Here is a 15,368-nt window from a genome sequence, read left to right on the forward strand (position 1 = left end):
AAAAAAAAAAAAAAAAGACAGAGGTCTAATACAAAAATTGATCAGCCCATGTTAAATTCCTGTTAATCTGAGGCAGGAACAAACTTATTAGGAAGAGACTTAATGCTAAAACTAGGTATAGACTTACATGTTGGCCCAGAGAGTCCTCACCTCATTAAATCTACTTACCACCGCAGAAGAAAAATACATTCATCCTGACGTATGGGCAGGAAAAAGAAATCAGGGAGGCTGGGCGTGCTGGCTCACACTTGAAATACCAGCACTTTGGGAGCCAAAGTGGGTGGATCACAAGGTTGAGACCAGCCTGGCCAATATGGTGAAACCCCATCTCTACTAAAAATACAAAAATTAGCTAGGCGCAGTGGCAGGCGCCTGTAATCCCAGCTACTCAGGAGGCTGAGGCTGGAGAATTGTTTGAAACCAGGAGGCAGAGGTTGCAGTGGCTTAAGATCACACCATTGCACTCCAGCTTGGGTGACAGAGACTCCAACTCAGAAAAAAAAAAAATCAGGGAAGACTTCAAGTCACTCCAATCCATACAAAGTTAAAGACCCCAGGGGAAATAGTAAAAGGCAATATCCCATTCTCCTAGAGGGCAGAATAGGCTTAAAGCCTGTAGTTGAAGTTCTCATTCAGGACTGATTCCCTGAACCCTGTATGTCCCCCTATAACACCCCGGTATTAGCTGTAAAGAAATCAGACAGGTCTTATCAACTAGTACAAGATCTCCAGGCTATCAACCAAATAGTCCAGACTAACCACCCTGTTGTCCCCAAGCCTTATACCATCCTCAGCAGAATTCCATGACAATCAATGGTTCAGAGTAACAAATTTAAAAGATGCCTTCTGGGCATGTCCCTTGGCTGAAGACAAGAGAGGTATTTGCTTTTGAGTGGGAAAACCCTCATTCTGGATGGAAGCAGCAGTACCAATGGAGAGTCCTACCCCAAGCGTTTACGGATTCACCTAATTAAGTCAGGACTGCCCCTCAGAAAGATACTGGCCTATCTCTCTATGAGATGTTATGTGGACTGCCTTATTTACACTCTACTACTGACATTCCTACCTTTGAAACAAAGGATCAAATTATATACTTGGTCTATCTTCCACTTTCTCTTCCCTCAGAACTAAAGGTCTTTTAGCACAGATGCCACCCTTACAGTTCCTGGTACATCAATACCAGCCTGGAGATCACATCCTCATCAAAAGCTGGGAGGGAAAACTTGAGCCAGCTTGGGAAGGACCATACCTAGTACTCCTAACAACTGAAACAGCAGCCCAAACCACCGAAAAGGGGTGGACCCATCGTACCCTAGTCAAAAGAGCATCACCATCTTCAGAGTCATGGGCTGTTGTTCCAGGGCCAATTTCTACCAACCTAAAGCTATGAAAACTTTAACCCTATTATACTGCCTTGTCTTCTTTCCTCTCTCTACCATCAGCTACCTTATCATTAATGTAACTAGATCAAGCTCACCTCAATCACATTTGATGCCTGTCTTGTCATACCCTGTGGGGATCTCCAAAACCAGAGGCAGCTGGCCTCCTCAGAAAAATATCTCTGCCCTTCCAAGGTAAATTCTAAATCCTCACAGAATCCTTGCCTAATCGAAACTAAATCCGTTACATTCTTTACAGTTTGGGAATGGGAAGGGTTTGAGGAGAGGTTCTGCCCATCCTGGAATGATGTCCTATGGAATACCAATCCTCAAGGGTAGACTTCCCCAAAAAGCTGCATCTTTACAACCCTACCTTCATTTCAAAGGGGAGGCCCCCTCTAATTGCCAATATCACCAATGTAACCCAGTGCAAATTTCTATTCTTACCTCTACCTCCATCAATCCTAATCCTACTTTTTAAGTAGCTTCTACGGGATGGGAGCCACAACATTAGGGACAGACCCCATAGGATCTTTCGAAATGCGCTTCATTGCTCCCCCACCCCCTTCATCCCCTTCTAAACAAACACCCAATGACAAAACCAAAGTGACCATTGTAGGGGTTAAAGATCTAAAGCAAACTCTACCAATTGAAACAGGGTACCGAGATCCAAATGCCTGGCTGGAATGGATTAAACATTCGGTCCGCTCTCTAAACAAAGCGATTGTTATGCTTATGCACGTGGTAAGCCAGAGCCCCAGATTGTTCCCTTTCCATTCAGATGGTCCTCCAGCCACATCAGGCATGAGTTGTATGGTAGCTCTCTTCCAAGACCCCACAACCTGGGGCAGTAAGCTATGCCAAACTCTCTCGCTGCTGTTCCCTGAAGTCTGACACTGTGCGGGTCAGCCCCCGAGGGCCACCCGGCATCCGTCTTCCAATGCCAATTTCACCTCGTGTCTCTCACAGGGGGAGAACTAGAATTTGCTTGGAGACCTAACGAGATGCAGTGAGCTTAAGCCCTTCCAGGAGCTTACCAATCAGTCGTCCCTTATTCATCCCCAAGCAGATGTATGGTGGTATTGTGGTGGACCATTACTGAATACTCTGCCAAGTGACTTGGAGTGGCACTTGTGCTCTAATCCAATTGGCTATCTCCCTTTCACCCTGGCATTTCATCCAGAAAACATAAAACATAAAAACAAAACATCATGAAACAATGGATGCCCCTCGTGACTCTCATGTTTATATAGATGCCATTGGAGTCCCACGAAGAGTGCCAGATAGATTTAAGTCCCGAAATCAAGTAGCTGCAAGTTTGAATCCATGTTTTTCTGGTGGTCAACTCCAAATAAAAATGTAGATTGGGCCAGGTGTGATGGCACATGCCTGTAGCCCAGCTAGCTACTCAGGAGGCTGAGGAAGGAGAGTAGGTTGAACCCAGGAGGTGGAGGTTGCAGTGAACCATTGCACTCCAGCCTGGGTGACAGAGTGAGACTCCATCTCAAAAAAAAAAAAAAAAAAAATGTAACCCAGCAACAATTCATTAATTATACTAAGGATGCTATTAAGGGAATAGTTTAACAATTAGGGCCCACCAGTCAAACGGCCTGGAAAAATGCAGTAGCATCAGACATGATACTAAAAGAGAAAGGTGTAGTTCGTGTCATGATTGGAACCCAGTGTTGTACTTTTATCCCTAATAATACTGCTCCCGATGGAACCATAACAAAGGCCCAAGGACTTACTGCTTTATCCAATGAGCTAGCGAGAAATTCTAGAATAAACGACCCCTTCACGATTTTAATGGAAAAATGGTTCGGCAAATGGAAAGGACTTATGTCCTCAATCATCACCTCTCTTGCCATCAGAATAGGTTTGCTCATTCTTGTAGGATGCTGTATCATACCCTGTTATCTAAGGATTAATACAAAAGCTTATTTTAACGACTCTCACCAAAATCGTCCTCAATCCTCCCTGGCATTATTCAGTTAAGCTAATTTTAGAGGACCAAGAGGAACAAAGTCAAGACATGCTAAAAAAAAGTCTGAAGAGAAAGAATTATAAAAATCCAGAGGGGGAAATTGTTAGATATAATAGATTTCTCTTCGAAGTTTTAACTTCCTTGTTCTTTGTTCTTAAGGTCAACTTTCTCATCCCTTCCTGCTCCTAGTTACCCATTCTATAAACAACTTCTCCAGCCAATCCCAACCTGTAACCTGTTCCTTATTTGGAAAAGTCCCCCTCACTCCTAGCAACCCACTCTGTAAACAAGTTTCCTCCCTTCCCACAGCTGTAACCCACACCCCTCCTGTTTAAAATAGCCAACCGGGACTAGTTTAGATTGTGCCATGGACTCCAGCCAATGGGGATAGGACACAGAAGTAGGGACTACTTGCGTTAGGAATAAAAACCCCTTCTCTCTTTTGTTAGGTGTGCTCTTGCCAGGAATGCCAGCAGCAGCACCCTCCAGCAGAAGTAAATTTGCCTTGCTGAGAAATCTTTTGTTTGAGTTCTCTTTTTCTTTGCGACTCCAAGCTCTTATTTCCAACAAAGACCTATTAATACCAACAGGCCAATGTCAGACCTAATGACTTATTCTCCCAGTTTTATACACAACTTGGATATGGGTCCTGAGGTTAGGCCCAGTTGGACAAATTTTGCTGTAGGGTTTGACACCTAGAAAGCAGAAACCTCACCTGTTACAAGGCAGACTGAATCAAGCCATGATCAACACACTGGTACACATGGCTCCCAACCTATAGAAAGTTAACAGGTCAAAATAAGCCATCTGAATGCTGGAAAAAATAGAGTAAGCCCAGTTCCCATGAACAAGCAATAGTCTCTGATAAAGATAAGCAAAAAACAAAGATAGGAGTTATTACTGGGGCCAATGCATCAGACAAAACTGGCCAATATAGTGTAGAGATCAACAAGGTCGATCTGATGGGGAAAGAAGCTGTATCATCAGCTGCAAAGGCCACATTTGAGTCGTACAGTTAGTAGGGTGACAAACCCACACTGAAAAGCAGCTACTACCCCTCCAGAGCCTGTGTCTACTCAGCTAAGGAAGACGTGTTGGCACCACTTACCAATTTTATATGTGTATATATATATTCTACTTCCAACACCTGCATTCATCCTGGTTCAATCAAAGCCTGGTTTTGGCCAACAATAAACCTGAAATGAAAAAACAGAAAAATGAGCTCCCATCAGCTAGATGCCCAGGGGAGCTGGGACAAAGGAGCTGCTCAAGCTGGCATATCAGACAGAAACTGGCTTAGAAAAGTTAGATCAACATAGTCGATCTGTCGGGGAAAAAAGCTAAGTCATCATATATGCCAGCAGGAAGTTCTTGAGTGCGGAGTAAGATTTGGTTGGTATGCTTCATATTTGCAAATTTGCATTCAGTGTTTGAGCACTTCTGTGTTGTATCCTGTAGCTGGCAATATAATTTAGTAGCCAAACCAAACACCCCTGTCTTCGGTGCTTACACTCTGTTTGAGTATAGGCCCATGATAGAAGCCAGTGTGGCTGGAAGAGTTGAGGAAGTAATTGGCATTTACTGAGTTAGGAAGAGAACAAGCACCAAGAGGTTGCATTTTAACGCAAGTACCACAAGTTACCTGACAAAGGAACAATCGGGAATAATAAGCTTCACATGTGTTCCCATGAAGCCCAGACTTTATAAATGCCTCACTCCTGGACCCTAGCAAAAATATTAGTTATGTAGTCAGGCACTGGTTTCAGTGGCTAGTTCAACAGAAAAACACATTTGGCTTTCCAAAATATGTCAATAAATCATCCTCCACTTGGAAATTTAAGCACCCAAACACACAGGAAGAATGGAATCCAAAAATATGTTTAAGTGGCATTAAAATATTAAACGCCTCTTCACTAACAAGGTTCTTCCACTTTAGGCATTTCTCTTAAACCTGTTTCTTCACCAGAAACCTAGGTCCAATACGTAAACTGTGAGAATAAAACATTCAGAACATGTTTTTCTTTTTTTTTGAGACGTTGTCTGGCTCTGTTGCCCCGGTTGTAGCGCAGTGGCGCAATCTCGGCTCACTACAATCTCCGCCGCCCGGGTTCAGGCAATTCTCCTGCCTCAGCCTTGCTAGGCATTACAGGCGCGTACCACCACGCCCAGCTAATTTCTGTATTTTTAATAGAGTCAGGGTTTCACCATGTTGGCCAGGCTGGTCTCGAAATCTTGACCTCAGGTGTCCCAGCTGCCTCGGCCTCCCCAAGTGCTGGGGTTACAGGCGTGAGCCACAGCGCCCGGCCGTCAGAGCACTTTTTAAAATACCTAATAAATGCTCGATATAAAGTGCTTTGTTAAATCCCACGTTTTCCTAGGAAACTAAAGCTTCTCAGAGCACGTGTTTTCTACAGTAGGCCCATAGGAGACAAAAGGCTTACTCGTCAGGAGATCGAAGGTTGTAGATGTCTGCACGTGGCTTCCTTGGAGGTCCAGTGGTGACTCTCTCCTCCAAAATCCATTCTGTACCCGCTGGCTGCTCTAACCTGTGAACCAACAAATAAAGGGCGTCAACCGCCATCTTCCCACGGTCAGAAATGAACAAGGCCGGGCCTTTTCAGGCCGATGTATCAGAACTAACTGGCAAAATATAAGACGTCAGCATTGTCGATCTGATGGGGAAAAAAGTGAAGTCATCATTTACACCAGCCAAGGGCTTCTCAGGCCCATGCAGAAGGCACTGGCTTTTCCAGCTCTAGAAACTCATTTCTCCCACGCCCTTAAGGCCTATTTGGGGTCAGAGCCGGAGCAGCCACGAGAGGGAGATTAGGGCTGGCCGCAGAGACGACGGCACAAAGAAGGGAAGGGAGGACCAGAGGTCTCCAACGAAGAACACGGGAGTTTCCACTCACCACACACAAAATGGGAACTCACAGGCAGGACAATAGCGGGTGAAGCCTGGCTGCAACCAGTAGAAACACCACAATCTCAGCGCCGCAAACGCGAAAGAACGAACAGCTTCCTGAACCTCCCTTATATAACCAAAGATGGCTTTCGCACCTGCGCACTGGACCCGAAACGCTCTCTTTCCCGCCCGCTCCGCGCGGCGCCCCCTGGGAAATGTAGTCTCGAGACGCACAGCCCAAGGCGCTCTAGTAGTTGTGAAGGCCGCGTCTAGCCCCGCCCCTTTCCCTGTACACGCGGGGCCACCCGGGCTTGTCCGCTTCCCCGCCATGTCGCGCTTCACATGCACCAAACCGCTCGACGGGTCCCCCTTCCTCTGGGGCCGGCTGAGGCCCGCAAAGGCCTTGGGCGCAGTCATCCCGCCCCCCGCGGTCCGCTCCCCTCAGCCGCGCCCGCCTGAGCCCGCCGGCTTCGCCGCCGGGGGGAGCTGAGGTGACGCCCTCCTCGAGGGCGGAGGCGCCGGCCGTGCCTGGGCCTGGCCCTCGCGCTCTCCACCCTGCGCCCCCGCCTCCTCCTTCTCCTCTGGGCCGCCCGCCCGGCTCCGCCCAAGGTCTGCGGGGAACGGAAACCGAAAGTGCGCGGCGCCGGGCGGGGCCACCGACCTGCCTGGGCCAGAGCCCCAGCACTCGCCGGCGGCAGTGAAAGGACGCGCCGGAGCCGGGTGAGTGGCCCCGCAACTGCCCCTACCCCTGCCTCTTCCTTGCCCCGCCGCGAACCCCGGCGCACGCGCCGCCCCGCCACTGCCTCTGCCCGGAAGATCTGTCACCCTCTCAAGCCCCCAGCGAACCCGTCACCCGCTCTGAGTCCCTGGCCCCTCAGCGCCCCGTCGCTCCCTCAACCCCCAGACCCCCATCACCTACTCAGAGCCTTGTCACCTCCTTAGCCCCCAGCGGCTTCAGCACCCACTCAGAGCGCCTCTCAGCGCCCCGTCGCCCCCTCAGACCCCAGACCTCCATCACCCACTCAGCGCCCCGTCACCCACTCAGCCCCTGGCCCATCTCAGCGCCCCGTCGCCCCTTCGGCTGCCCTGTACTCTGTTTAGTGTCCCCATCCCCTCAGCTGGCCCGTCGCTCTCCCCAGCACCCCCGAGACCATCACTGGTTCTGCCCTCAGCACTTCGATCTCCTCTGCCCGTACCCCTGTCTGTGCCCTCCCTTCTGCCACTCGCACCCCTCCCATTCCTCCGGCCTCACCTCCTGTCACGTTATCAATCCCCCTCTTCTACAAAGCACCTCGGCACCCCCTTCAGCCTTCTCCCTATCCCCCACCCCGCCTCCGTCCTCAGCAAGCACCCCCAGCTGCTCGCTGCCACCCTCTCCGGGAGGCCCCCATAACCCCGCCACCTCACAGCCTTGGCGCTCCCTGACCCCATAACATTTCCATCAGGGACAGTGAGCCCCCTGGGTCAGGGATTCCCCAGGACCCTGGAGACTTCCCCCAAACCCAGCTCTGCCTCCGGCCTCAGCCTCCTGCGTCCCACCCTGGTGATGACCAGCCCCTCTCATTCTGACTCCAGGCCAGCTTGATCATCACTGATTTTCTTCTTCGTGCCCTTTAGGCCTTGATTCCCCCACCCCAAAAAAATCACTTCAGTCTGTTTTCGATCCCAGCATTTCCTGTTCATGTCTGCTCCTCCCTTCCTTTCCTTGCCTTTTCAACATTTCTTTTTTTTCTTTTCTTCCGTTTCTTTTAAATTTTCTAGAGTTTCTATTTTAGCATTTTTCAACAAGGGGAAGAAGGAATTTTCCCCTCGGAGAATTGAAAATAAACAAACAAACTCTAAATACTGAGCTTGCGCCAGGAGGGCTGGATTTGATAAGATGAGGGAGGGGACTCACCAGAGATATTCCCAGGGGGAAGAAAAGAGACTTCTTTTTCAGATGAGGAAAAAAGCTGCCCCTCATATAATGCCAAATGTAGTCACAGTTTCCAAGTATGAATATTTTAAAACTCAGTGAAGACAGTCTCAAAAATCCCTTTGCTGAGGACTCTGAGTCACCCACTCTTTCCTTAGCCCGAGCCCACACAATGTGTATGAGTTGGTTGAGAAGCTCCCTTAAAGGGGCTTCCTCTTCCTCTTACAGGACCAGTGTCAAAAATCATCAGGGTAGAAGAATGAGGAGGAAGAAAGAATATCAGATTTCTAGCTGGTCCTGAGGAAACAGCACCTCATAGTTGCCAAACCTCCTGGTTATTGAAACATGTAATTTCTTTCTCTTGAGTCAGTAGAGTGGAGAGCTTAATCATTTGGCTCCATTCCAAAGAGTAGGCTAAGGGCATAACTGCTCACTAATTATTTATAAACTGTAGGGTACTGCAAGCTATTGGGTACTATATAAGTGGCAGATATGTAAATACCAGATAAGGTGGTGAGTACCTGGTTTTGGATTAACAAAAATGTACTCCTTTTTGCCCTGGCAACAATATTGTCTGCTTCTTAGGAAAGGAAAATGAAACCTAGCAACTGATTGAGTAACTTGGCTAAAGGCATAAACCAAACAGCAGTTTTGAATGGGAATTGATGACATTCCCTCTACCCCAAGAAAGTGCAAGGGTAAAAGAAAGGGGAATTCTATCTCTTGAAATCAGCTAAATTGTGAATTTAATATTTTATATCATAATTGGGCATTTGCAGAGTCGAGCACTTGTGCTCTAGGTTAAAATCTGTATTTAACCTTTAGTTAACAAATCATTAAAATGTTAACAAAGACAGAAGGACTGGCTTGATGGTGTTTGGGTTTTTGCTGCTAGATGCTATGTTTCGAGGACACTGATAACTCAACATGTGCAGTTTTCCAGATAACAGAAAGTAACGTGAAGGAATTCAGGTGACTCAGACATGGAGGAGAGAAGACCTCATCTGGATGCCAGGCCCAGGAATTCCCATACCAACCACAGAGGTAAGCAAGGTTTCCTACCTAATGAGAAGGAAATTCTAGTAATAAGAGAAGGAAATAGGGCTGTCTATGAATGAGCAGGCCTACCTAAGATCGCCTGCATCTCTCAAGTAAGAATGACTATGGCTGGATGCAGTGGCTCAAGCCTATAATCCTAGCACTTTGGGAGCCCGAGGCGGGAGGATTGTTTGCGCCCAGGAGATTGAGACCAGCCTGGGCAACATGGCAATAGCCTTTCTCTACAAAAAATATATAAATTAGCTGGACATGGTGCTGCGTGCCTGTAGTCCCAGCTACTTAGGCTACTTGGGAGGCTGAAGTGGGAGGATCCCTTGAACCTCAGGAAGGGGTGGGTGCAGAGGGCAGAGGTTGCTCTGGACTGTGATCTGGCCCCTGTACTCCAGCCTGGGTGACAGAAAGAGACCTTGTCTCAAAAAAAAAGAATGACTTATTTCTTAATTACAGCACGAATTACTCTGAAAAACAGCCAACCCTCCACTTTCCTAAGAGAGCTGATGAATGAGTGCAGTTCACTTTAATAAAAACAATGATAGAGTTTCAGAAAGGGAAATAATGTTTGGTGTAGAGCAGCATCCAATAGAAACAATGTAAGCCAACAGCATAATTTTTTATTTTCTAGAAATATCATTTTAAAACGTAAGAAGTAACAGATGAAATTTATTTATTTATTTATTTATTTATTTATTTATTTATTTATTTATTTTGAGACAGAGTCTCGCTCTGTTGCCCAGGCTGGAGTGCCATGGCATGATCTCGGCTCACTGCAACCTCCACCTCCCAGGTTCAAGCGATTCTTCTGCCTCAGCCTCCCGAGTAGCTGGGATTACACGCACCTGCCACCATGCCCGGCTAATTTTTGTATTTTTAGTAGAGGCAGGGTTTCACCATGTTGTACCAGGATGGTCTCAAACTCCTAACCTCAGGTGATCCACCCGCCTTGGCCTCCCAAACTGCTAGCATTATAGGCATGAGTCACCACGCCTGGCCTTGAAATTTATTTTTTCAATTTGATGACAATTTAATAAAATTTAGTAATTTAATAATGTCTTATTTAACCCAGTATAACCAAAATGTTATTTGATTATAATAATTGACTACAGTTTATACTTTAATAATTCACATATATTTATTTCCCTCAAATGCTCATTTTAAGATATTATCAACATAAAAATTTTTAATGTAATGCTTAACAGTCTTTGGTACTAGCCTTCAAAATCTCCTGTGTGTTTTACACATCTTAATTCAAAGTGGGTTACATTTCACAAACATAGCAGCCACATGTGGCTAATGGCTTTGTATTGGATAGTGCAGATCATGAATCCTTGTCACCAAAGCTAAATTAGTTCCAAGAGCATCACTCTACTAAAGGAATTATTCTGCTTGCTCAGCACTTTCTAAAACTTGAACAACCAGATGGATTCCTGTTTTTCCATAAGTTTGCAATGTGTCTTCCAAAGAGTTTTAGCTGTGTAACAAATGAGGAAGAACTATGGGCTCTTATGAGCTATGTGAATGGTTTGTTTTGAGACAGGGTCTTGCTCTGTTGCCCAGACTGGAGTGCCATGGCATGATCTTGGCTTACTGCATCCCCGACCTCCAGGGCTCAAGCAATCATCCCACCTCAGCCTCCCAAGTAGCTGGGACCACAGGCATGCACCATCACGTGTGGCTCATTTTTGTATTTTTAGTAGAGACAGGGTTTCTCCATGTTGCCCAGGCTGGTCTGAAACTCCTGAGCTCAAGCGATCTGCCTGCTTTAGCCTCCCAAAGGGCTGGGATTACAGGCATGAGCCACCACACCCGGCCATGAATGTTGAAAGAATAAGAAATGATACGATTTTCCATTCTTCCAAGACATAGAGTCTTCTAATCAGATAAAAATATTAAAAGTAGTACTTTCTTCTGATTTTGGGGGTAGTTTGAAAAGTAAATATGTAAGTAACAATTATAAAAATTTAGAGTTCACTTGTAGATCATTTATATTTTACCAAATATTCCTTTATGTTGTCACATTAAAGTCTCGGCCAGGCACGGTGGCTCACACCTGTAATCCAGCACTTTGGGAGGCCGAGGCAGGCGGATCACGAGGTCAGGAGATTGAGACCATCCAGGCTAACACGGTGAAACCCCGTCTCTACTAAAAATACAAAAAATTAGCCAGGCGTGGCAGCAGGTGCCTGTAGTCCCAGCTACTCAGGAGGCTGAGGCAGGAGAATTGCTTGAACCCGGGAGGCGGAGGTTTCAGTGAGCCGAGATCACGCCACTGGACTCCAGCCTGGGCGACAGCCAGACTCCCTCTCAAAGAAAAAAAAAATTAAGAAAAAAAATTATCTACAAAATGCAACACAAGGAAAAGTGTGCATAAATGGATTTAGTATCTGATGTCAGGAAATGGTATAATCATCTCAAATATAACATGCATTTGAAGCTTTTATAACTTTTTTATCAAATCATTGTATACAGTCCTATTTTATTTGTTTTTAAAATCTTCATGTCATTCTGCTAAGTTAGGTCAGCCCCAGAATCAGTTTTAGCAAAAAGGAAAGTGAAAAAAACTGGACTTTGGGTATGTTAGGCTTCCTGTATAAGGGTTGGTAATTGGTAAGTACTGTGAAGGTGAATGAAGTTCATGCTACAGAAAGGAGGAAAACTTGAGTTTCATTTTCAGTTTCTTTCACAGTCTGTTAGCTCAAAAACATCTTAGTAAAGGAAACCCTACCTTTCTCTTTCCCACTCAACCTGCATTTGCTGATGCTGGACAGCATTCAGGTAGTACTTCCCTTTGTAATATTATTTCACTTGATGTCTCTCTGTTGGCTGTGATAATTGTTTAGTGGTAGAACCAGTGGCCCCCTTAGAATCAATAGGATATTCCCAATTATTGCTACTAGTAATAACTAACAAATTTATTGAGAGTTTTTAATGTGTCCAGTACTATACTAAGCACTTTATAAACATTTAATCTTTATAAAAACCCCGCCAGGCACGGTGGCTTACGCCTGTAATCCCAGCACTTCCAGCACTTTGGGAGGCCGAGGCGGGTGGATCACAATGTCAGGAGTTCAAGACCAGCCTGGCCAAGATGGTGAAACCCCATCTCTACTAAAAATATAAAAATTAGCCGGGCGCAGTGGCGGGCCTCTGTAATCCCAGCTGCTCGGGAGGCGAGGCAGGAGAATCGCTTGAACCTGGGAAGCGGAGGTTGTAGTGCGCCAAGATCGCGCCACTGCACTCTAGCCTGGGAGACAGAGCAAGACTCCATCTCAAAAAAGAAAAAAAAAAAAAAAAAAAAAACGCAGAAACTGAGACTTAGAGAAATTATACAACTTGGCCAAGGTTATATAGTAAGGAAGTGGCCAGGCCAAGATTTGAACCAAGTCAGTTTGGACTTTAAACTCATGTTCTGACTGTTATTTGGTACTGGCATGAGATTAGAAGCAATGAGACATACTGTATGTATTTATTCTCTAACACACATCAGGTACTCAACAAATGTTTATTCCTTTTCCCTTTTGCATCCTTTGGAAAAATAATATTTTCCTAACCTCTACAGCAACAGTAATTATCTTTCATTTATCATATGACTTGGTAGAAACTGTTTTTCTCATCATATAAAACCTGAGCTCTTTACTTATTTTGGAAAATGAAAGCACGTTCATTGTTGTTCTGTTGGGTTTCCAACAGAACTTGGTTCTTGTGGTTACTCAATATTTCATTGTGTTTAGGCCCTGTGGATGGAGAGTTACCAGCAAGAGCTAGAAATCAGGCCAGTAACCCACCAGCTAATGCTCTCCGAGGAGGAGCCAGCCATCCTGGAAGGCATCCTAGGGCCAACAACCATCCTGCTGCTTACTGGCAGAGGGAAGAGAGATTTAGGGCCATGGGAAGGAACCCACATCAAGGAAGGAGGAACCAGGAGGGGCATGCCAGCGACGAAGCTAGAGACCAAAGACATGATCAGGAGAATGACACCAGGTGGAGAAATGGCAACCAGGAGTGTAGGAACCGCAGACCACCATGGTCCAATGACAACTTCCAACAGTGGCGGACTCCCCACCAGAAGCCTACAGAACAGCCACAGCAGGCGAAGAAACTGGGCTACAAGTTCTTAGAAAGTCTTCTGCAGAAAGACCCTTCTGAGGTGGTCATCACACTTGCCACAAGTTCAGGGCTTCAAGAGCTCCTTTCTCATTCTTCCATGAAATCTAACTTCCTTGAGCTTATCTGCCAGGTTCTTCGGAAGGCTTGTAGCTCCAAAATGGATCGCCAGAGTGTTCTCCATGTACTGGGCATATTGAAAAACTCCAAATTTCTCAAAGTCTGCCTGCCTGCTTATGTGGTAGGGATGATCACTGAACCCATCCCTGACATCCGAAACCAGTATCCAGAACACATAAGCAACATCATCTCCCTCCTCCAGGACCTTGTAAGTGTCTTCCCTGCCAGCTCTGTGCAGGAAACTTCCATGCTGGTTTCCCTCCTGCCAACCTCTCTTAATGCTCTGAGAGCTTCTGGTGTTGACATAGAAGAGGAGACTGAGAAGAACCTGGAAAAGGTACAGACTATCATTGAACATCTGCAGGAAAAGAGGAGAGAGGGCACTTTGAGAGTGGATACCTACACTCTAGTGCAGCCTGAGGCGGAAGACCATGTTGAGAGCTACCGAACCATGCCCATTTACCCTACCTACAATGAAGTGCACTTGGATGAGAGGCCCTTCCTTCGCCCCAATATCATTTCTGGAAAATATGACAGCACTGCTATCTATCTGGATACCCACTTCCGGCTCCTGCGAGAAGATTTCGTCAGACCTTTACGGGAAGGCATTTTGGAACTTCTCCAAAGCTTTGAAGACCAAGGCCTGAGGAAGAGAAAGTTTGATGACATCCGAATCTACTTTGACACCAGGATTATCACCCCCATGTGTTCATCATCAGGCATAGTCTACAAGGTGCAGTTTGACACAAAACCACTGAAGTTTGTTCGCTGGCAGAATTCCAAACGATTGCTCTATGGATCTTTGGTATGCATGTCCAAGGACAACTTCGAGACATTTCTTTTTGCCACCGTATCTAACAGGGAGCAGGAAGATCTCTGCCGAGGAATTGTCCAGCTCTGCTTCAATGAGCAAAGCCAACAGCTGCTAGCAGAGGTCCAGCCCTCTGACTCTTTCCTCATGGTGGAGACAACTGCATACTTTGAGGCCTACAGGCACGTCCTGGAAGGACTCCAGGAGGTCCAGGAAGAAGATGTCCCCTTCCAGAGGAATATCGTGGAGTGTGACTCTCATGTGAAGGAGCCAAGGTACTTGCTAATGGGGGGCAGATATGACTTTACCCCCTTAATAGAGAATCCCTCAGCCACTGGGGAATTTCTAAGAAATGTCGAGGGCTTGAGACATCCCAGAATTAATGTCTTAGATCCTGGCCAGTGGCCCTCAAAAGAAGCCCTGAAGCTGGATGACTCCCAGATGGAAGCCTTGCAGTTTGCTCTCACAAGGGAACTGGCTATTATTCAAGGACCTCCTGGAACAGGTAAGACAAAATTTTTCAGAGTACATAAGATCTGCTTTGTAAGTCAAGCAAGGGACGGAGCCTTGACTCTAGGTTTCTAGAACATCTTATTTATTTATTTTATTTTCCAACTTTTATTTTAGGTTTAGGGGTACACGTGCAGGTTCGTTACATGCGTAAATTGCATGTTGCAGAGGTTTGGTGTACAGATTATTTTGTCATCCAGGTAATGAGCATAGTACCTGATAGGTAGTTTGTTGTTGTTGTTGTTGTTCTTGTTTTTGGAGACAGAGTCTTACTCTGTCACCCAGGCTGGAGTGCAGTGGCACGATTCCGGCTCTGCAACCTCTGCCTCCCAGGTTCAAGCAATTCTCCTGCCTCAGCCTCCCCAGTAGCTGGGATTACAGGCGTGTGCCACCACGCCCAGCTAATTTTGTATTTTTAGTAGAGACAGGGTTTCACCATGTTAGCCAGGCTGATCTCGAACTCCCAACCTCAGGTGATCCACCCGCCTTGGCCTCCCAAAGTGCTGGGATTACAGGTGTGAGCCACTGCACTCAGCCCTTGATAGGTAGTTTTTAGATCCTCACCCTCCTCCCACTCTATCCTG

At 46.3% G+C, this 15,368-nt stretch overlaps 2 protein-coding genes and 3 non-coding genes across 7 annotated transcripts in view; 1 reads left to right on the forward strand and 4 right to left on the reverse strand.

Annotated features, from left to right (window-relative positions):
• Positions 1 to 46: 46 nt before the first annotated feature.
• LOC116461454 (uncharacterized) lies at positions 47 to 6,735 on the reverse strand. Of its 2 annotated transcripts, XR_009211437.1 has the most exons (5): positions 6,276 to 6,735; positions 5,805 to 5,909; positions 4,472 to 4,559; positions 4,079 to 4,138; positions 47 to 3,296 (listed from the first exon to the last, which is right to left on the reverse strand). XR_009211437.1 is itself a non-coding variant. In XM_032143179.2 (4 exons), exons 1-3 carry the CDS (start codon positions 6,683 to 6,685, stop codon positions 4,517 to 4,519), a joined length of 558 nt encoding a protein of 185 aa, XP_031999070.1. In that variant the 5' UTR covers positions 6,686 to 6,735; the 3' UTR covers positions 47 to 4,138; positions 4,472 to 4,516. The 2 variants fall into 2 exon arrangements, 1 of the variants encoding a protein (XP_031999070.1); XM_032143179.2 differs by having other exon boundaries at positions 47 to 4,138.
• LOC116461560 (small nucleolar SNORD12/SNORD106) lies at positions 4,269 to 4,360 on the reverse strand. Its single transcript, XR_004246099.1, has one exon. It is a non-coding gene; the product is annotated as a small nucleolar SNORD12/SNORD106 (small nucleolar RNA).
• LOC116461559 (small nucleolar SNORD12/SNORD106) lies at positions 4,635 to 4,725 on the reverse strand. Its single transcript, XR_004246098.1, has one exon. It is a non-coding gene; the product is annotated as a small nucleolar SNORD12/SNORD106 (small nucleolar RNA).
• LOC116461558 (small nucleolar SNORD12/SNORD106) lies at positions 5,985 to 6,073 on the reverse strand. The gene has a single exon (XR_004246097.1). It is a non-coding gene; the product is annotated as a small nucleolar SNORD12/SNORD106 (small nucleolar RNA).
• The window catches only part of ZNFX1 (zinc finger NFX1-type containing 1), a 32,639-nt gene continuing 23,950 nt past the window's right edge, over positions 6,680 to 15,368 (forward strand). The window contains exons 1-3 of one of the 2 annotated variants that reach the window (XM_032143177.2): positions 6,680 to 6,988; positions 9,119 to 9,227; positions 12,971 to 14,779. In XM_032143177.2, the coding sequence (XP_031999068.1) occupies positions 9,167 to 9,227; positions 12,971 to 14,779 (1,870 nt within the window). In that variant the 5' untranslated portion in view covers positions 6,680 to 6,988; positions 9,119 to 9,166. The remainder of the gene's footprint in view (positions 6,989 to 9,118; positions 9,228 to 12,970; positions 14,780 to 15,368) is intronic. The other variant, XM_032143178.2, reaches the window with a different exon arrangement.

The sequence above is a fragment of the Hylobates moloch genome, unplaced genomic scaffold, assembly GCF_009828535.3.
Source record: "Hylobates moloch isolate HMO894 unplaced genomic scaffold, HMol_V3 SCAFFOLD_21, whole genome shotgun sequence".
NCBI classification, from domain to species: Eukaryota; Metazoa; Chordata; class Mammalia; order Primates; family Hylobatidae; genus Hylobates; species Hylobates moloch.